The sequence below is a fragment of the Cervus elaphus genome, chromosome 7 (genome assembly GCF_910594005.1).
Source record: "Cervus elaphus chromosome 7, mCerEla1.1, whole genome shotgun sequence".
Classification (NCBI taxonomy): domain Eukaryota; kingdom Metazoa; phylum Chordata; class Mammalia; order Artiodactyla; family Cervidae; genus Cervus; species Cervus elaphus.
Genome location: NC_057821.1, coordinates 27,743,408 through 27,763,147, shown reverse-complemented (window position 1 = coordinate 27,763,147; position 19,740 = coordinate 27,743,408). Strand labels below are relative to the sequence as shown.

Genomic DNA, 19,740 nt, shown 5'->3' with positions numbered 1-19,740 from the left:
GGGTCTTGCTTCTGACCGAGACCTGCTCTGTTGAAAGCCCGTTTGACCCTGGATCCCTTTATCAGCAGTATTATGTAACTTTCCCAGAATTGTGCAATACTCAGGTCTGATGATGCCTTCATCCAGATACTGATTTTAAACAGACTGTAAGGCCGACTTTGGTGTTTCTTAATACTCTGAGGGAACTGCTGTTCCCCGGGGTCAACCCTCCCCACCTGCCTGCCTAGCTCTCCCCCATTATGGCAGCACCTCTTGGGTATTCAGGGCTAACCTAGAAATTCATCTAGAGGAATGTGCTGAGGTCATTTCTGAGGGAAACTGAGCTAACTCAGCAGCCTGCCATTCAGTCATTCAACAGGAATTGTGGACCTCTCACTCCAGGCCATGCCCTGTTCCAGATCCCTATCTTGTGTGAATGGTGTGAGGTCAGGGAGCTGCATGGTTTTGTGGGGCCTCTGACCAGTTGGGGGCATGTGAGAAGTGGGCCGGGGAGGCTTCCTGGAGGAGGTGACCTCTAACTTGGACTCTGCAGGCTGATGAGTCAAGCAAAGGGAGTAGGAGTAGATGAAGGTATTTAAGGCAGAAGAAAGAACATAAAAGGCCCTGAGGCTGGGGGCACAACAGAGCTATTTGGGGGGGAACTGGGTATCATTTATCATGTCTGGAATTAGGATTTGGAGGTGGTGTGGAGGAGACAGGGTTGGCAAGGTACATGGTGTCAGTTATGAAGCGGTGTTCGCCAGCAGGCCAGCAGGCCAGCAGGCCAGGTCACTCTCTGTTTGAACAGAGCGCCCTCCTATTCCAACAAATTTTGAGTAGTTCTGACTGGGGACTTCCCTGGTGGCCCAGTGGCTATGACTCTGTGCTACCAATGCAAGGGGCCCAGGTTTGATATCTGCCAAGGGAACTAGTTTTCACATGCCACAACTAAGGGTTCAAAAGCCTCAAATGAAAAAAAGAAAAAAAATCCTGCATGCTGCAACTTCAGATCTAAGATCCCCAATGCTGCAATTAAGACCATGTGTAACCAAATAAGGTAATTTTTTTTACAAAAGCATTCTGACCTTTCTCAGTATTTCAGAGGCTTCTTAGGGCTATTGTCTACATGGCCTGGTTGTTGCCCGGCAGATCTCTCCCGAAATCCGGTCAGCATATTGGTGGCATAGAGCCACGTATGAGAGTCAAACATTCAGCTATAGTTGTGGCAAGACGTGGTCTGGGGCCTGAGGTCAACTATGAGGAAGGAGCTGGCTGTTGCTGCCCAACCCCAGAAATCCCAAGTTTTCTCCCTCCCAGTCCTGGGCCTGGGTTAGGCTGAGTTGAGCCTCTTCCTTAAGGACCCGCATCTGTGAACTCTTTAGGCTAGTTGGTACCATAGCTGGGATATTGACCCAGGCTCTCTGGTGGCAGAGTCTTGCTCTAGTTAAAGCTCTGAGGTCAGTTGGCAGAAAAAGAATGGAGTATTGGGGAATGTGTGAACTCAGGTCAGCTCTAAGCTCTCACCCCACCTCCTAGGTGCCCCAGCCTCCCACTGAGTCCTGCCACCCCTCTTTAGCATGACCTCTCCTGTGAGTCCTTCACTGCCCCCTCACCCGCAACAGTGGCCCCTGATAGCCCTATTTAGCCCACTGGGACCCCAGCCCTCATGGCAACATCTCCCTGAAGAGGGCTGGGCCCCTGATCCCAGCTGTGGCTATCAAGTTCCTTCCTGAGGACTTCGGAATCAATGGGGGGCATGTTTGACCACACCATTAAAGCCCTCTTGTCCTGGGGCTAGACCCATATTCTGTGGAGTCTAAGCCCCAAAGCAGTCCTCTGCCGCCTGCACCTGGGAGCACAAGCAGCTTGACTGCAGTGGGAGGAGAGGACTGCAGACAAAGAGAGGGAGAGGACTTCCCTGGTGGTCCAGTGGTTAAGAATCCACCTGCCAATGAAGAAACGGGTTGGATCCCTGGTCTGGGAAGATCACACATGCTATGAAGCAACCAGGCCTGTGGGCTCCAAGGACTGAGCCCGAGTTCTAGAGCCCATGAGCCTCAACTACTAAAGCCCACGTGCCTAGAGCCTGCACTTCACAACAAGAGAAGCCACTGCAATGAGAAGCCCGAGTATCACAGCTAGAGAGTACCCTCTGCTCACCGCAACTAGAGAAAGCCCAGGCATGGCAATGCAGGCCCATTGCAGCCAAGAATAATAAACAAATGAGAGGAGGAACGAAGCGTGAGGAAGCAGCCATGTCTCTGGGCTCTTTAGTTCACAATCCCTGGCTTTCTAAGGCCAAGAAAGTCCCTTCTACTTGCCTGCTCTTGGATTCTGTGAGATATCCCTGTATTTGTATAATAATTCTTACTTTTGGCTCAAACTAGCTCAAGTGGGTCTCTTTTCCTTGCAAGCAAAGAGCGTCAGGTACAGGGTAAGAGCTCCAAACTGAGGAAACATTTAATTCTTCATCTTCAAGTTTGAGCATAAAAAGAGGCTTATTACTGATGACCCTTGGACTATAGGTATAACCTGGGATAACACATGCAAACCAGGACATGTGGTTCCCCTATCTGTAAGTTAAGAGAAAAAACCACATCACTTTCATCTCATTTCGTGCTTTAAAGGCCATCTGGGAGGGCACATTAGGCATGGATTGTCATTCTTCTCTCTGAGACAAACCCCGTGGCAGGAAGCTGGTCCAAGGTGGTGGTGAGGGTGTATTGGGGGTGGGGTGGGGGTGGGAGAGGCCTCAGGGACATGTTTTCCTGAACGGTTGATAGAAAGCTGATTCTGGCTGTTGAAGAAGGTCAGGGTTGTGTTTCCTTTCCTTTCCTCTTGATAGATGAATGGGAAAAGGCCTGCTCTTTGATATTGGATTTTCGAAGGCCAAGAGGATGGATGCCATTGCAGGAATGTACTGTTTTGTGGGCGGGACAGTGGGCAAGGACCTGAGGGAAGGAGTCGAGGGAGGCTTCAGAACAGCCCAAGTAGCCAGATGGCTGGAGGTGTGGAGAGCTATAAGTGGCGGGGCCGGGGCCTCTGCCTGGGTCTCCAGCCATGGTCCTCGCAGGGCTGCTGCTGCTGCTCACCCTGCTAGCCGGCGCTCACCTGCTGTGGGGCTGGTGGAAGCTCAGAAACCTCCACCTCCCACCTCTGGTCCCCGGCTTCCTGCACCTGCTGCAGCCCAACCTCCCCATCCATCTGCTGAGCCTGACTCAGAAACTCGGGCCTGTCTACAGGCTTCGCCTTGGGCTGCAAGGTGAGGGTCTGCTTCCTTCCTGACCCACAACAGTGAGGAGGGTTGGGGGTGTCCTTTCCTGCTGACTTCCTGCTTTTCCTACCACTCCCCCGGCCAGAGGTGGTGGTGCTGAACTCCAAGAGGACCATCGAGGAGGCTATGATCAGGAAGTGGGTGGATTTTGCCGGCAGACCCCAGATACCATCCTGTAAGGGGTTGCTTGAGGGGAGAAGCAGGGCTTTGGGAGGCAGGGGAGGTCAGGCCTGTGTCTTCCTTGGTCAAGTCGACTCTCCCACCCCCAACCCCTACTCGCAGACAAGCTGGTGTCTCAGCGCTGCCAGGACATCTCTCTGGGGGACTATTCTCTGCTCTGGAAGGCCCACAAGAAACTCACTCGCTCAGCCTTGCTGCTGGGCACCCGTAGTTCAATGGAGCCCTGGGTGGAGCAGCTGACCCAGGAGTTCTGCGAGGTGAGCCTGGACTCTCACAGTCAGCCCAGGTCAGCTTCACCCCTCCTGGAAGCCCCTCTATTTTTTCACTTATATTACCTGAAGCATGTGGCATCTAGTTCCCTGGCCAGGGATGGAACCTGGGTTCCCTGCATTAGGAGCAGAGACTCTTAGCCTCTTGACCACCAGGGTCATCCCAGGTCCCTATTTAGTTCATGCTCTTTCTCTTCAGCGCATGAGAGTCCAAGCTGGTGCCCCCGTGACCATCCAGAAGGAATTCTCTCTCCTCACCTGCAGCATCATCTGTTACCTCACTTTTGGAGATAAGGTCAAGGCTCTCTTGCCCTCACATGTGCCTGCCCCCCTCCCCCTGCCCCCTGCAACCCCTCCCTGATCCTCTCCTGGTTCTGCACTGAAAGGATTTCCTCCTTTTCTGGCAGGAGGACACCTTAGTACATGCCTTTCACGACTGTGTTCAGGACTTGATGAAGACCTGGGACCACTGGTCCATCCAGATTTTGGACCTGGTTCCTTTTCTCAGGGTGAGGAGGCGCAGCCCCGACACGCCTGGTCCTAGGAGAAAGGGTGGGGATGGGGAACAGGCTTCCTTGCCAGCAGCTACACCTTCTTACTCTCTGCCCCAGTTCTTCCCCAACCCTGGGCTCTGGAGGCTGAAGCAGGCCATAGAGAACAGGGACCACATGGAGAAGCAGCTGAGGCGCCACAAGGTGGGAAGCGCGCTTGGACCGGGCTCCTCCTCAGCCGGCAGCGGTGACGCTGCTGCCCAGAGCCAGGCAGCTCCTGGGCCATCCCCGCAGTCCTGGACCTGTCGGCACCGTCTCAACACGCTCCCCAAGCCAGGCACTCAGGCCGGCTCCTCCTCCCCTCCCCAGGAGAGCATGGTGGCTGGCCAGTGGAGGGATATGATGGACTACATGCTCCAGAGGGTAGGGAGGCAAAGAGTAGAAGAGGGCCCCGGACAGCTCCTGGAAGGACACGTGCACATGTCTGTGGTGGACCTTTTCATCGGGGGCACTGAAACCACGGCGAGCACCCTCTCCTGGGCTGTGGCGTTCCTGCTTCACCACCCTGAGGTATGCCCTGGAGGCAGGCTAGGGATCCTTCCTGGCAGCCTGGCCAGGGTGGCGGGAACCTAGCTCACTGATGGCAATGCAGGCTGTGTTGTGGGGGTAGGACTGGGGTGGGTCAGTGGGGTTGGCATGGGTTCTCCTACTTGGCACATAGTCTCATGTGCGATCCTTCAGGGAGTGGTGGAAGTTTGGGTTTCCATGGTGGCTCAGATGGTAAAGAATCTGCCTGCAATGTGTGAGACTCAGGTTCCACCCCTGGGTTGGGAAGATGCCCTGGAAGAGGGAATGGCAACCCACTCTAGTACTCTTGCCTGGAGATTCCATGGATAGAGGAGTCTGGAGGGTTACAGTCCATGGGCTCTGAAAGAGTCAGACATGACTGAGTGACAAGCATGCACACGTGCGCGCACACATACACACAGAGATACACAGACACACACAATGGAGGCTGGCAGCTGAGGGCTGGCCACTGAAAGGACTTGGGCTCCATTTCTCAGATTCAGCAATACCTCCAGGAGAAGACGGATCTCGAGCTGGGCCCCAGAGCCTCAAACCCTGGAGTCACATAAAAGGATGGCTCTCAGCTGCCCTTGCTAAAGGCCACCATTGCAGAGTTGCTGCCCCTGGCCTTGCCACACACTGCCTACCAGGTGACTCCAGAGGCCTAGGGATGAACGGCCAAGACACCAGCGGGGTCCAGGAGGGCCTCTCACTTAACCCTAACCCTCAGCATCTTCGGCTACGACATCCCTGAGGGCATGGTCATTATCCCCAACCTCCAAGGTGCCCTGGACGAGACCGTCTGGGAGCAGCCGCACGAGTTTCGGCCGGGTGCGTGGTGGGGCGGGTGCCCGGGGTGGAGGGTGGTGGTGAAGCGGGGTGCCGGAGGCCGGCGGCCCCTGAGCCCAGATCAGTCCTTCTGCCCGCAGACCGCTTCCTGGAGCCAGGCGCGAACCCCAGCGCGCTGGCGTTTGGCTGTGGGGCGCGCGTGTGCCTGGGCGAGTCGCTGGGGCGCCTGGAGCTCTTCGTGGTGCTCCTGTGACTGCTGCAGGCCTTCACGGTGCTGCCGCCGCCCGTGGGCACCCTGCCGTCGCTGCAGCCGGATCCCTACTGCGGCGTCAACCTCAAGGTCCAGCCTTTCCAGGTGCGGTTGCAGCCCGGGGGAGTGGAGGCCGCGGCCTGGGAGAGCGCCAGTGCCCAGTGATGGGGGCGGAGTGGGGGGAGGACTCGGCCAGTCACGTGTCTCGGTGTCTCCTTTTGTTGCTCCCTTACAAACCCCTGCCCTCCCCGCTGTAAACATGGTGCTGTGAGATCAAGGGTGAGGGGTCTCATGCCCAGCACACTGGCAGAAAGCTGCAGAGCACAACATGGAGAATAGTTTGCTTTTATGTGGTTCCCCATAAAACACAGAACTTTTGTGCTCTGGAGAAAAGCAGAGGGGCGTTAGGGCACTTGCCCTCTCTCTCCCTCCCGGGCGATGGACCCACAGGACTCCCTTGCCACCCCTCACTGCCACCTACCCCAACCCTCCCGAGTGTCTCCAGCATCTCACCTGGGTTGTAGTAGTCATACAGGATGGGCCTGGCCGGCTGTACCAGCCCCATGGGCACCTCCTGCACAGATCCAAAGCCTACGCACTCCCGGGAGGTGGGGACCTGGCACCGGGGGGGAGATAGGTAGAGGGAAGTCAGGGACCCACCTCTGGGCCCTGAGCCCTCATAAACCGCTATGATGGATTTGCTTGGCCTGTTTGATTCTGGTCGGTCTTATCTTCAGTGTCCTTTATGTTTTCTTACCTTCCAGCCTCCGGATTTCTAAAAACTGCTCCCCAAGATCTCTGTTGACTTCACTGCCCACATGGTGACCTCACCCCAGTCTCTTGTCCTGGCACCTTCACAGAGGCTCACTTCATGGACACATTCTTCACAAAGCTCTCCCTACCCTCAGGGCTAGCTTCCAGACCACCCCTGATTCTGACCTGGTCATTTCTGACCTTCCTGCTTCGTCCCTCCCAGAGGCACAGGCCCTTCCCCTTCTCTGTGCTCCCCAGGGCGGTCTCATCATTCCCCAAACTCTGCAGGTGGGCAGTTTCTCCCAAATGTTCAGCCTTTTTCTTGTATTGGGACTTTTACAGAATGTATTAAACTCTCCCGATTCCGTCTGTTTGCCCTCCAAACCCACTCGCCCTCTCAATAGCCTCAATGATACAGCTAAGGCCTCCCTTTTCTGCTTGGTAACAGCAAGTGCTAGCCTTCTGCTTGCCCTCTGTGACTCCGCCACTCATGTCTAGGCCCAGATCCCTCTCCTCATGCCCACACTGCTCCAGTCCAGCCTGGTATCCCACGTGAGTTTCCTTCCTAAGCTGCACAGTGAGCTCCCCGACTTGACATCTTCCTCATTTTCCACTGTGTTCAACCAGAATCCTCTCCCTGGCTTCTCAAGCCAACAGGGTCTGCTTTGCACACACTGCTCAGGGAGGGTCTCCCTGACCCACAAATACCTGGCCAGTTGTATCTCAGTCACTCCTGACGAGTGGTATCACAGTCTTAACATGCCTTTTTCACATTTTTCTCCAAGAGGTTACAGTAAATGTTCAAAAAACTTTTTTGAGGGCCATCAGAGTGTTGATGACTGTGTGTTAGTCAAAGATGGCCATGGGGAAAAAAAACAACAACAGTTCATCTAAGATCACCATCATTTCAAAAAAGATAAAATACACATTTATATAAAAAATAACAAAAAAAGAGAAGGTCAATGAAAAAGAAGCAGTCCCTCAACTTGAATACATTCAGCTTTATGAAAGGCTCTCTCTCAAGCCCTCCCTGGCTGACTGGCCCTGGACCCCAAGACACAGAAGGGGCTCAGCCCCACCTCCCTGCAGGCAGCGGGGAACCTCCCTGGCCAAGGCTCTGACCCCTCCTGTCCTGTCTCCCTGCTCACACCACAAGTTCTCTCCCAGAGCCGTAGCTGCTGATACACCTGCCTCCTGGGAGACCCCCTGACATGAGCTCAGGAAACGCAGCGCCAGCTCGGCGCCCCTCTGTCACCCTCCTTGCTCACCGAGTCGAAGTACAGCAGGACGTGGGGGCCCTCGGTCTCAAAGTGGCTCACATGTGACCTCAACACTCACTTGTGTACTCGACGTGGCCCACGACCATCACTTTAATCTGAAGATCCTGGCATGTCCATGACATTGTAGCTGCGAAGAACCTGGCTCCAAAGGGGTGGGAAGGGGACATGGGGACACTTAGGGCAACAGACCTCTCTCCAGAGCCACAAGCCTCTGGATCCCTTAGCTCCTGGGCTAAGAGCTTTGAGGCCTTCTGCCCTTTCCCATCCACCTCCCAGACCAGTCCAGAAATACAAATAAGCTGAGGTGTTGGGTGAGACAAAGAGCAGAGCAGGGTCCTGGTCTGGGGGCAAGCATTGTACACATACACCAAAGAGGCTACAACGAAAAGTTTAGGAACGGCTGCCAGGCAAAGCCTGAAGGAGGAGAATGAGTGTATCACGGGGGACAAGAAGCAGCTGAAGGACATTCAGGGCCAGGAGATGTGTGTAGATGGAAGGATCTGTCCTGCTGGGGAGGTGACTGGGCTGGGGCAAAGGCAGAGGAGGAGTTACTGGGGTCATGAGGACAGGCTTAGGATGGAGCAGGGGGCACTAAGAGGGCCCCAGGAGGGGCAGCTGGGCGCCTGTATGGAAGGGACATTGTCAGTCAGACAAGGAGACACAGGAGGAAGAGAAGGTTTGGGGCACAACCACGGCAGAGATGCTCAGAGCTCAGGGGAGACACTAGGGTTGAGGCACCAAGTGTTTGAGCATCAGCACTGAGGGGCTGAAGGGGATGACAGGCGCCTAGTGAGGGAGGAGAGCAGAGTGAGGGGCACGTGCCCAGGACAGAGCACAGGGAACCGCAACCCAGGGGTCTCCTCCTCCTTCCCAGGCCATGAGCTCTGCCTGCAGGTCTCCCACTCAACACCCCAGCTTCACCCTGATCGCTCTGCCCGCCCAGTGGTACCAGCGCTCACCTTCAACGTTCCTTTGCTGTTTCTTCCCACCTCCACGTTAATCTTGCTTCCCAGGGAAAACTGTCACAAGCAGAAAAGGGAAAGAGATGTCAGAAGGGCACACTGTTGCTTCAACTTACCTCCTCCACCAAAATACCTCCACCTCCTCTCCCTACCTCACTTTTCAACACTTTCTATCTTCACCCGCATTCTCTCTCCACCATCTCCTAAACCCTCTGTAGATTCTGCGTGAATCATTTTCAGATCAGATAAATGAAGCTCACAGCTGGGTGACTTGCTACAGATCACAGAGCCATAAGTCTTCCCACAGAGTTATCAGAAAGAGGGGCCGTGGGGATTCAGCAGGGGTGATGGAGAGGGATGGCTTCTGGCCTGGCCGAGGGAAGCCCAGGTGTCCCGACACCCAGGTGAGGGAATGATTCACCTGCAGCATCTCCTCCAGCCTGTGAACTTGGTGGTTGGTCAGCTGCAACACGTGGGACTTGAGCCCACTGCGGCCCAAGGAGCTGAGGGTCACGTTGAGCCCCTTCTCCTCGGTGGTGTGGGACACGATCCAGTATGCAGACAGGGCATCCAGAGCCATAACAGTGTCCTGGGGAACATGGGCCAGGACTCAGGTACTTGGTCTCAGGACAAGCCACCCTAGAACCCCAGGACAGCCCCTACCTGGGTGCTGCGGAATCCCCCTTGGAAGCTGCCCTGGCGGCTCAGCCAGGATGCAGCCTGGTCAGCCAATTCAGACTTGCCCTCCCATAGCAGCAGGTGTAACAGGCCGTAGGCCGTGGTTTCAATCGACATGGCTGGAACCTGGGGAATGGGGTCTGCTGGGCTGCGAGGAGCCAGAGTGGGTGACAGGACGTTGCTTGGAGAAGTAGTGACTGAGCCCCAGTACAGCATATCTGGAGTGAAAGGAGACCCACAGGTGAACAGGGGAGGATCTTAGTCGTCTGGCCCTTTGACGCTGCCCCTTTAGTCTCTCCTGATTTCCCAGTCACCCCTGCGTCTGCTCTGATTCCCTCCGAGAGCCTCCATTAGTTCCGTTTCCCCCTTTGGACACACTCAGGGGTCTCAAGCTCTCCCAAGCCCCAGGCTCACTGCCAGGACCCCCTCACCACCAATGTCCTGGGCCATGGCCATGAGGTTGTTGTGGGCAACACTCCGCAGGGCCTCGGGGGCCTCGGTCAGTGACAGGGCGTAGGCCGTGATGGCGGAGGCATGGGAGCCCAGGAGCCCAGAAGTTACTTTCACCCCCAAGAAGGTGTTTGCTCTTGAGGTGGAATTTTCCTGGAAGAAAGTGTGTGTGGTGGGGAGGACTGTGGAATGGGCTCCTGAGGGGAAAGGGGATTGGCAAAGGGGAGACACATAGCTGTCTTACCACTCTCCTCAAATGCTCTGAATTCTTGTCTGGGAAGACCGCCAGCCCATGGTGAAGGGCGATGACGACGAAGGCTGTGAGCGCCACAGTCTCATCGCTTCCCACTAAGCCTCCCTGGTTGAAGTGGCGAGAAAAGGAAGCACCAACCACGAGTGTGGAGGGGCAGGGCGACTCATCCCTCCTGTGCCCTTGGCCCAGCCTCCCAGCCCCATACCTGCATTTCCCTGTGGATAACAGGACAGGCGTCGTGGAATGAGCCATCATCCCGTTGCTGCGACAGCAGCCACATGGCTGTTTCCTGCAGCTTTTCAGGAGAGCCGCCCACCTGATCTGGGCCAAGCTCTGTATCTTCAGCACAAAGGCCGTGAGCCTAGAGGGGAGGAAGGCATTTCTGGCCATAGCCACTGGTCCCTATATGGGGGGGGGCCCCACTCCTGGTGGCTCCTAGCTATTTGCCCTGCCATAATAGCTGGCTCTGCCCCGACCAGCCCTGGCCCCTCCCACACACCCAGGACACTCCCACAAACTCACCAGGTGCTACTATCCCGATGTAACCAAGCCCCATAGGAACCATCTCCTTTTCGAAACTCCTGGATCCGCGTGTAGCCTTGGAGAGGAGAGGCAGCTGAGGTCACACCGACTCCCCCACTGCTGTGGCCAGGCCACGCTCTCCATTTCCACTGGGAACCACATCTCTCTTCCCTGCTCTGGCCACCTGGGCTGCCCAGCTCCCATTAATTGCCCTCTCCTGGCCCCCACTCTTGCTTCCCTCTGCCCTCAGAACCTTTCTGGATGAGATCCACAGCGCGGTCCTTGGTCTCAGGAGGCAGCATGCTCCACTGCTCGGTCTTGTCCAGGTAGCGGGAAGCAGCCAGTGTTGGAGCCAACAGCGTCATGGTTTGTTCCCCGCAGCCTTGGGGAAGCCTCAGGAGAGAGGCCAGGCCTCCTGGTGACAAGGCCCCCTCAGAGCCCAAAGCTTCCAGTGGATCCGAGGCTATGAGGAGGGACAGGATGGAGGGTCAAGAGGGCATAACTGGGGGCCAGGGTTGGAGGGTCATGGAGTCTCGGGATCAAACAGAAGTGCCCAGGTTTCACACGAAACCAAGGATGGGCACCGGGAAGGGACTGGAGGACACTCCCACCTGTGACTCTGACGACACTCTTGAAATCTCCTTCAGGGATAATATTGGGATCAGAGTTGCCAGGGATTTCCAAAGTTCGGCTTCAGGGGTCTGGGAAGATGAGGGGAGTCAGCGATCTGTCCTGCTGTCCACACCCTCTGCCCCCCACCACCCCCCAGGACACTGATGTCTGTGAGTGGAGGTCACTCACCCAGGGGGTTGAGTTCATAGACCAGCTCCTCCCTGTGAATGGCCCCTTCTCTCTGTGGAGAGGAAACGTAGCTGTGAGAGACCACACAGGCTACAGCCTGCCCCTCCCAGTGCACACTCCTCAGGACCCGGAGTTGAAACTTCAGGAACACAGTCGGGCCAGAATTGTGGAAGATGCAAATGGACCTAAGTGTTGAGTTTGGGGGTGGCCTCAGGCCTCATGCAGAGAGAGGGCCAGAGTAGGGGGTGAATCTGGGAGCTGGGGACCTAGTCTCAGGGGGGTTCCATTCACCTCGACCTGTAGAATCTTAGATATTGCGTCCCCCACTGGGAAATCTAAGGATCCTCGAGCCACCACCTTCAGGGACACGGCAGCAGCTGCGATGGGCACCACAGAGAAGCCAACGGGCCAGGCAGAGCCCGCGGGCACCTGCACCTGCTGGGTGAGCCCTCCGCCCCCGGCCAGGCACAGCCCCTCCACTGGGGACACGTGGACGCTCACCTGGGGGCAGGAAGACAGGGAGGGCCAGAGTCCCAGCCCAGTTAGGCTCCCCACCGCTCACCTGCCCCAATCCCCTCCACCACCGTGCGCTCAGCCCCCAAGGGGCCTCACGGTCAGATCTCTATCCAGGTAGTTGTAGAGGACTGGTCGCAGCTCGAGCTGCTCAAAGCGGCGGACAGAGAGCGGCAGGCGGAGGTGCATGTGGAATTCACGGAACAGACCTTCTTCCTTACCTTCCCACCACCCACTCCCCTTCCTCCTCTGTCCTCACTCTTTCTGATTTCAGTCCGATGGTCTCCATCAGAAAAGGCCAGACCGGCTGCCTTGAACACTTGAGGGGCACTGTCTCCACCACCAGGACCACAGCCAAGGTCATAGCTGTTCATAGCTTCGAAGACCTGGTGAGGAAAGGAGAGATGCTGCAGAGACAAGAGTGACTGTGGCCACGATCGCATACTCAGCTGCAGGTGAGAGGGCAGGGTCCAGACAAGTACGAGAGAGACACAGAGAGTGGAAACAGAGGCCACTGGGGCCACGGCTCGAGGGAGGATTGAGAACAGTCCAGGTGAGTGAGTTCTAGTGGCTGGCATGGGCTTCGGGCAGCAGGAGGGAAGGGAGGATCAGAGAGAGGACTTGACCAACCTTGACCATGTCGAGGGGTTTGTGGGACTTGCCACCCACAGCATACAGTGCCGTGTCCACAGCTCCCAGGGCCACCAGGGCTCGAGACTCTGTTTGCAGGTTGAGTTTTACAGTGTCCCCAGGACGATACGCCTTGGAACTGTCTACGTTCAGCTCCAGCTGGCAGAGGTGGCAGGTGGGGGGGCAGTTAGGGTGGGGAGAATTCTTTCAGTCTTGTGCATCCTCAGTGCACCCCAAACTAAATCACCCCATTTGCAGTCATCCACTCTTCTCTCTTAATCCTCCCAGCACACGCACACACACCATCTCTTCCGATGCCAGTTACCTTCCCCTCACAGGTTCCAGCCTGGACGTCCACTCGCAGGGAGTTGGCCACCGGGACACCCCCATGATAGTAGAAGGCCACGAGGTGGAAGGAGGGCACCAGGTGATGGTCCACAAACACGGAGATGGAGGTCAGGTGTCTCTTGGGCTCTCGATGGACAGACACGATCTGGCCCCGGGACAGGATCTGGGGGAGAGCAGGGTGCTCCTCATTGCCCATCCTCAGCCCTGAGACCACCACCCACCCTGAGGGCTCCTTCCTGCTTGAGACCCTCCCACCCCTGTCCTCCCCTGTAGCCCAGTCATGCGCACCATGTAGTAAAGTGTGAGAAGCTCCCACTGATGCCCACGGCCTGCAGGTTTAGGTTAAGAGTCTCTCCAACTTTAAGAGGTCGAGGATTCTGCCACTCAATGGACAGAAACCCAGAGCTTCTGGACAGGGGGGCTTTCACGCTGAGACCGCCTATGGCAGGGTGTGGGGAGCCTGCAGACACCTGGAGAGAGGTCAGGGGTCGCAGGGTCAATGGAAAGGGCCCAGGCATCCAGCTTCCCCCCCTCCACCTGCCAGCCTGGGAAGCTTCTCTCCTAGACCACCCACTCCCGTGAGGGTGGGGTCCTACCGAGAGCTGCACTTCTGAGATGGTTGGAGGAACACCAATGGAAACAATGACTTGGCCACTCCCATCTGTGTTCCGTTCAAAGTCCTCGTTTTTAGAAGTAGATCCAGAAAACAACTTGGCAGACACTTTGACGGGGATGCCAGAGGCTGGGGAGCCTGACATGTCACGGACCCGGGCCTAGGTAAACAGGGAGGGGCAGAGGGAAGAGTGCAGTCAGTGGGATGCTGTGCCCTCCTGTCCCCCGCTCCCTGCCCCCACTGGTCATCCTCCCCCTTCCAGAAGAAACCTGCAGCAGGAAGGGGACCCCGGGTATAAGCTGCTGCTTGGTTTTGCTTAGATCCAAGGAGAAAGGAGGTGACACGAAATGGGAGGATGTGAGCTCTGTCTCCTCCATCTTTCCTCCTGCAAGATACAGGGTGGAAAAACAAAAAGATCAGGGTGGAGAGCAGTGGACATGGAGACCTGGGAAGAGAGGAAAAGGAGGGCTGGGGACTGGGAGAGGGAGCTCTAGTGTTTCCCTCCACCAAGGCAGAACTCTTCAGGGCAGAAACCTTCGTCTATTCATCTATGTGTGTTTTGAGGTCAACATAGAAGGGATGGATAGTTCGATGGATGGATCGAGACATAGGTGGATGGATAAATGGTTTGTCAAGTAGATGGATGGATGGGTGGATCCATAGATGTTTGTGTGGATGGATAGATGTTTGCTGGATGGATGGACAGATTGATAGGTGGATAAATAAATGTATAGGTGAATGAATAGCTGGATAGGCGGATGGTGGGTGGATGGATGGATGGGTGAATGGATGAATGGATGGATAGGTGGATGGTTGGGTGATGGATGGATGGATGGGGGATGGAAGGATGGGTGGATGGGTGGGTGAAAACAACAACATGGAGATAGATGGTGGAAGATTGCCCTTCCCCAGAAAAAGCCCAGAAATGAAGTTGTAGAGAGACAATCTTCTGGGTTGTTCCTGGCTTTGGGGCCTAGTTGAAGAGAAGCTGGGTGGTGTTGGTGCTAGAGAACAGAGGGTCAGCTCAGAGGTCAGAGGTGAGGGTCCAAGGTTAAAATCAGGGAAAGCCACTCACCTGGAGACTCAATAACGGCTGCCGCAACATAGAGGCGCAGCCCTGGGAGGTCATTAATGCTAATATGAAGCTTCTCCAGCACACCCTGAAACTCAGCCTTTTGGAGGGAAATTTGGCACTGGCCATCCACCAGCTGGGGCAAAGAAGAAGACAGGACAGAGGATGAGGCTCGAGTCTCCCACCCCACCTCCTCACGCTGCCTCACTCTCCTCACCCACCTCACGCACCTCAACCCTCCTTCCTACCTTGGTCTGACTCTCCAGGCCCCGCAGGAAAGTCTTTTCACCGTCCTCACCCAGGAGCCCAAAGCGCACATATGCCACCCCCTGCACTGGCTTCCCGTAGATGTACCTGCCACCAAGGAGAGATTCAGAAGAGGGGCTGAGGGCTGGGGTGAGGGAGGGAAGTGGGGTTCCACAGCACGTTCACATTGCATGGGGCGTCCTGGCACCAGGCCCAGTGTGAGGGACCGTGAGCAAGGGGGAGTTACCTGGCCTGGATGATCACTTGGATGTCACTAAGAAAGCCAGGCGTCGTCAGGATGTAGGGGTTTTCAGGGATGATCTTCACCTCAAAGTTGGGAAGAACTGACCCAGGGCAAAGGGAGGGAGATCAGACTCTCGTGAAAGGACCCTTAAGATATTTCCCTCCCCTCGGGGCTGTGGCAGCAGCATCTCCCTTCCCTGACCCTGCACCCCCACCTCTGCTCCACCCCTTCCTCCTTGCGGAAAAGGGGTGCTTGTCCCTCATGTCTCTAGCTCTCACTGTATTTCTTCACCTCAAACTGGGTGCTGCTATTGGAATCCAGGCTGTGTGAGAATTGGGCTGAAATTTTTCACGTCGCTGGCCTGGGGATAGACAAAGGAGAGATTCAGCCCACTCGTGTGAGAGGTCTGCGGACAGCCAGTCACCAAACTCCCCAGGAGGAGACTGGAGTGTGAAACAGGGGCTGAGGAAGCTCAGGATTGGACCATGTGCTTAGGTGGACAGCTCAGGGAAGGTTTTGGTGGGTCCCCAGGAGGAGATGCTCACGCTGAGATGTCTGGGATCAAAAAGTTGTCCTGGAAGATGGAGGAGGGAGCAACCACTTCCCTTTTCTGCACGCGGAAGCCTTGAGAGTTCTGCAATGGGAGTGAAGCAGTCACGGTCAGAAGCCAGTTCAGCAGCCCTGGCCCATTAGGAAGGTCAGAGGTCGGGGGCTCACCTCCACCGTGACCGTGAGGATGTCAGTGGCCGGGCGCATCTTCTGATCCAGAGCAAAGACTCGGTAGCGAACTGGAAATATAGGATGAGGAGGTGAGCAGAAGCCATGAGAGGGTGGGCCCTGGACCCCTGACCCCCTCCCAGAAAGCGAAGGGAAGGAGAACAAATGTTTGCAAAGCAGCCTTCCTGTGAGGGGCTTCAGGTTACCTCACTCAAGTGGCTGGGAAGGCATGAAAGGTGGAGGCCCTGGCACCGAGACTCACCCCGCTGGCCAGGGTTATAAACGGGCTGGTCAGTCTGCAGAAAGAGGTGCCCCCGGCGAGAGGAGAACAGCAGGTTGACACCCTGCATGTCTGTCTGTTTGGACAGAGAGTCCCTTAGCCATGATGACTGCACCATCAGCTGGACCTCGGGGGCTCCACGGAGGAGATGGAGGCGACAGATCCTGGCCCGTTCCTGCGGAATCTGTGAGGAGAGGGACAGGGAGTGGGTCAGAGACAGAGCAGAAGGGAAAAGACAGACTAAAAGACAAAGTACCACAGGGGTGGGAGGGGAGGAAGGGAGCAGGGGGATGAGAAGACAAAGATGTTTCCAAGAAGACAGAGGAGAACAGAAGAGGAGGCCCTGGGCGGCAACAGGAGGGAGTGGGGCCGTTACCGGGAGGTTGAGGAGTATGAAGTCTCTGTCTGAGCTGAGGCTGAAATCCACCTTCGGGGAGCAGAGCTCATTAACGTGGGATGGGTTCCTCAGGAACACGGATCCTCTCACCACCTGTCCTGAAGGAGCATCCTGGAGTTTCACGGCCACAGACAGGGGGACCCCTACGCGAACCACAGAAGGAGAAAACAGGAGCAACCTGGGAAGAACAGGTGCGAGTCAGCAGCCAGCCTCCACCCCTCCCCCCGAATCAGGACCCTCTGAGCCCACTCTCCCCTCGCCAGCCCTGGCCCTGTTCAAACTGTCCACATCCTGCCTCCAGGACCTGGGCTTCTGCAGAGACAAGGCGAAGAAGCCAGACGCCCAGATCAGACCCCAGAGGAGCCTCATGGCTGGAGGACCCGAGGGGTTCAGACCCGCCTGCCTGCCTGCTCCTTTCTCGTTACCCCAGGGCTTGGAGCAGAGTTTTGACTCTGGACCTTGCTCCTCCCCTGGCCCAGATAAGCCAGGAAACCATGTGACAACTAAGAACTGCAACTGGCTCCAGACCCAGAACTGGGAAGGGGGCACCCTAGAAACCTGGATCTCTTGAGGGAATCTGAGGAAATCATGGCCTGGAGAGAGACTGAGTCCTTCCCTGTTAACCCCTCTCATTCCAATGCTGTGCTACCGGCACTACTGGTTGGGTCTGGGTGCCTGTGTGTATGTAGCATGTACACACATACATCTGCCCAGGAGGGCCCCATGTGGCTCATAAATGGCTCAGACACATGGCTCCTTTGTTGGTCCCAGAAAACAAGATACTAAGAAGACTGTCTCTTCCTGCCTGTGCATGCATGCTCAGTCGCTTCAGTCATGTCCAACTCTTTGGGACGCCAGGGACTGTAGCCCACCAGGCTTCTCTGTCTATGGAATTTTCCCGGGAAGAATTCTGGAGTGGGTTGCCATTTCTCTTTTTAACCCAGTCTCCTGAACTGGCAAGGTGGATTCTTTACCACTGAGCCACCTGGGAAACCTGTCTCTTACACTCACTCCCATAAAAACTGAACTACACTAGCTTTTTGCTTTTTATAGGCTCTAAGAGAAATTGTATCATTTAGGAGATTAGACACATCGTCGTGGACCCACAGAGGAAACTGACCTCAGTGTCCCTTGTTCCTCTCTGATCAACAAGGTAAAGCTCAGGTCCAACTTTGGCTTTACCTCTGCCCCTAAACGAGGTGCCCAAACTCACTTGTCTCATGAAACAAAACACATCCAGAAAACATCACAGGCAAGAACTTTGTCAATTTCAACCAAAATATGGAGAACTCTGTCCAACCCCCACAGCACCTGAGGCCCCTCCTTCCTACCCCAAACAGAATAGTGGCAGAACCTTGCAGCATGAAAGATAGCAGTCATGGCGTTGGCAAGGTTTCTGGCTCCTCTTCCGTGAAAGGGCAGAGAAGCACTGCCCAAACCCCTCCCCTGGGACACAGCCCAGGTAAACAGCGGCAGTCACATCTGACCCTCAGCACAGCAGCAAGCCCAGCACTCATCCTGGCTCCCAAGCCTTCCCAAGGTGACCCTGCCTCATCCAGGGTGGGCAGCCCTCCTGGGCCCCTCAATCCCCACCCTGGGGAGGTGTGCAATGACGAGCAGAGTCTTCAGGTCTCTGGCAGGTGGAGGAGAGTTCCAGAAGTGGTGGAAACACTGTGCAAGAAAAAGAGAAGGCTGGGGCTGGGTTCCTGAGTTCTGGAGAACTCGGAACTTGGCCAGGAATGTTCCCAGGTTCCAGAAGACAGGAGAGGGACTGGGCTTTGCTTATGAAGGAAGCACAAGGAGGGAGGAAATCCAACCGGAGGTCATTGCTCTGTCATCTTCCAGAGGCTGGGGCGCAAGACTCACCAGTCCACCAGCTGGGCCCCAGTGAGGTCGTGCACGTGGTAGGCGAGGCCGAGTCGCATTGAGGTAGGTGTCCACTGGCCCAGGAGTTCTGAAAGGAGTAGCTCTGGGTACTGGCCTTGGTGAGAAGCAGCTCATGGCTGCTCATGGTGCAAGCCACCCGCCCGGCCAGCTTCACGGTGCCCGCCTCGTCCACTTACCCCAGGGTTCGGAGCACCTGCAAGGATAGCGGAGTTGGGAGCCGGCAGACGGCTTCCCCGCCAGACCCCCAACCCAGCCCCGACCCCCCACCTCTACTCACTGATGGTACTCTGGGAGCAGCAGCAGTGACTGGTCTGACAGCAGGAAGCGCAGCCGCTCCATCTCCTTCTGGATCTGCATCCGCTCCCGCAGCTTCAGGTACTGCGAGGAGGCAAGGGCAGGGGCTTGTGAGCCTCCTCCCTGACCTCAGCAGGGGAGCTGAGGACCAGGGCTGGGACGGAACGGCCAGTCTGCAGCGGATGAGAGGGAAAGCCATCCCTCCCAGCGGGGGAGCTCACATTGAGGGACCCACCTGGGCAGGGAAACGGGGACTGTGCATGCACTGAGCCCCCCGGATCAGCTCCTCCAGCTTCCAGGCCCGGAGCCCCCCTTCGACCACAGACACATCCTTGAGCTGCAGGTCATTGACAGGGTCGAGGGTGGGGGGTCCTGTGGGGTGCGCCTGAGCCAGTCGTAGCAGTTCCTGGACAGCAGTGGTCATGGCCGCAGAGGGAGGACTGAGGCAGGGTCACCTTGGGAAAGTTCGGGAGCCAGGTTGAGTGCTGGGCTTGCTGCTGTGCAGAGCGTCAGATGTGACTGCTGCTGTTGACCTGGGCTGTGTCCCGGTCAAGGCTTTTGGGCAGTGCTTCTCTGACCTTTCATGGAAGTGGAGCCAGAAGCCTTGCCAAGGCCATGACTGCTGTCTTTCATGCAGGAAGGTGCTGCCATTATTCTGTTTGGGGTAGGAAGGAGGGGTCTCTAAGGAAGCTGTGGAAGTTGCAGAGTTCTTCTCCCTATTTTGATTGAAACTGACAAATAAAGTACCCTTGCCTGTGATGCTTTTTGGATGTCTTTTGTTTCATGAGACATGTGAGTTTGGGCACTTCGTTTAGGGGTAGAAGTAAAGCCAAAGTGGGCCCTGAGCTTTGCCTTGTTGATCAGAGAGGAACAAGGGACACTAAGGCCAGTTTCCCCTGTGGGAGGGTGAGGATGTGTCTGATCTCCCAAACAACAGAATTTCTGTTAGAACCTACAAAAAGCAAAAAGCTGATGTAGTTCAGGTTTTGCGGGGGTTATTG

The 19,740-nt window shown here is 56.2% G+C and overlaps 2 protein-coding genes and 1 pseudogene across 2 annotated transcripts; 1 reads left to right on the top strand and 2 right to left on the bottom strand.

The window, feature by feature from the left end:
• The first annotated feature begins 2,418 nt into the window (after positions 1 to 2,418).
• LOC122697251 lies at positions 2,419 to 6,412 on the top strand (annotated as a pseudogene).
• Positions 6,413 to 7,484: 1,072 nt separating this feature from the next.
• Positions 7,485 to 16,966, bottom strand: LOC122696798 (complement C4-A-like). Its single transcript, XM_043906930.1, is given in 32 exon segments — positions 7,485 to 7,882; positions 7,885 to 7,943; positions 7,945 to 7,970; positions 8,792 to 8,851; positions 9,216 to 9,383; positions 9,458 to 9,690; positions 9,904 to 10,075; positions 10,167 to 10,280; positions 10,381 to 10,496; positions 10,499 to 10,536; positions 10,698 to 10,773; positions 10,951 to 11,160; positions 11,309 to 11,398; positions 11,499 to 11,550; positions 11,790 to 11,999; positions 12,111 to 12,220; positions 12,271 to 12,397; positions 12,642 to 12,800; positions 12,967 to 13,152; positions 13,278 to 13,288; positions 13,291 to 13,459; positions 13,586 to 13,762; positions 13,872 to 13,987; positions 14,678 to 14,810; positions 14,923 to 15,028; positions 15,168 to 15,264; positions 15,443 to 15,525; positions 15,710 to 15,798; positions 15,882 to 15,952; positions 16,144 to 16,345; positions 16,538 to 16,736; positions 16,863 to 16,966. Coding segments are annotated over 32 exon segments (3,837 nt in total). The 5' UTR covers positions 16,928 to 16,966; the 3' UTR covers positions 7,485 to 7,769.
• A 1,538-nt stretch (positions 16,967 to 18,504) lies between these two features.
• LOC122697256 (helicase SKI2W-like) lies at positions 18,505 to 19,416 on the bottom strand. The gene is made up of 3 exons (XM_043907827.1): positions 18,975 to 19,416; positions 18,723 to 18,823; positions 18,505 to 18,638 (listed from the first exon to the last, which is right to left on the bottom strand). Exons 1-3 carry the CDS (start codon positions 19,161 to 19,163, stop codon positions 18,596 to 18,598), a joined length of 333 nt encoding a protein of 110 aa, XP_043763762.1. The 5' UTR covers positions 19,164 to 19,416; the 3' UTR covers positions 18,505 to 18,595.
• Between the last annotated feature and the right edge of the window lie 324 nt (positions 19,417 to 19,740).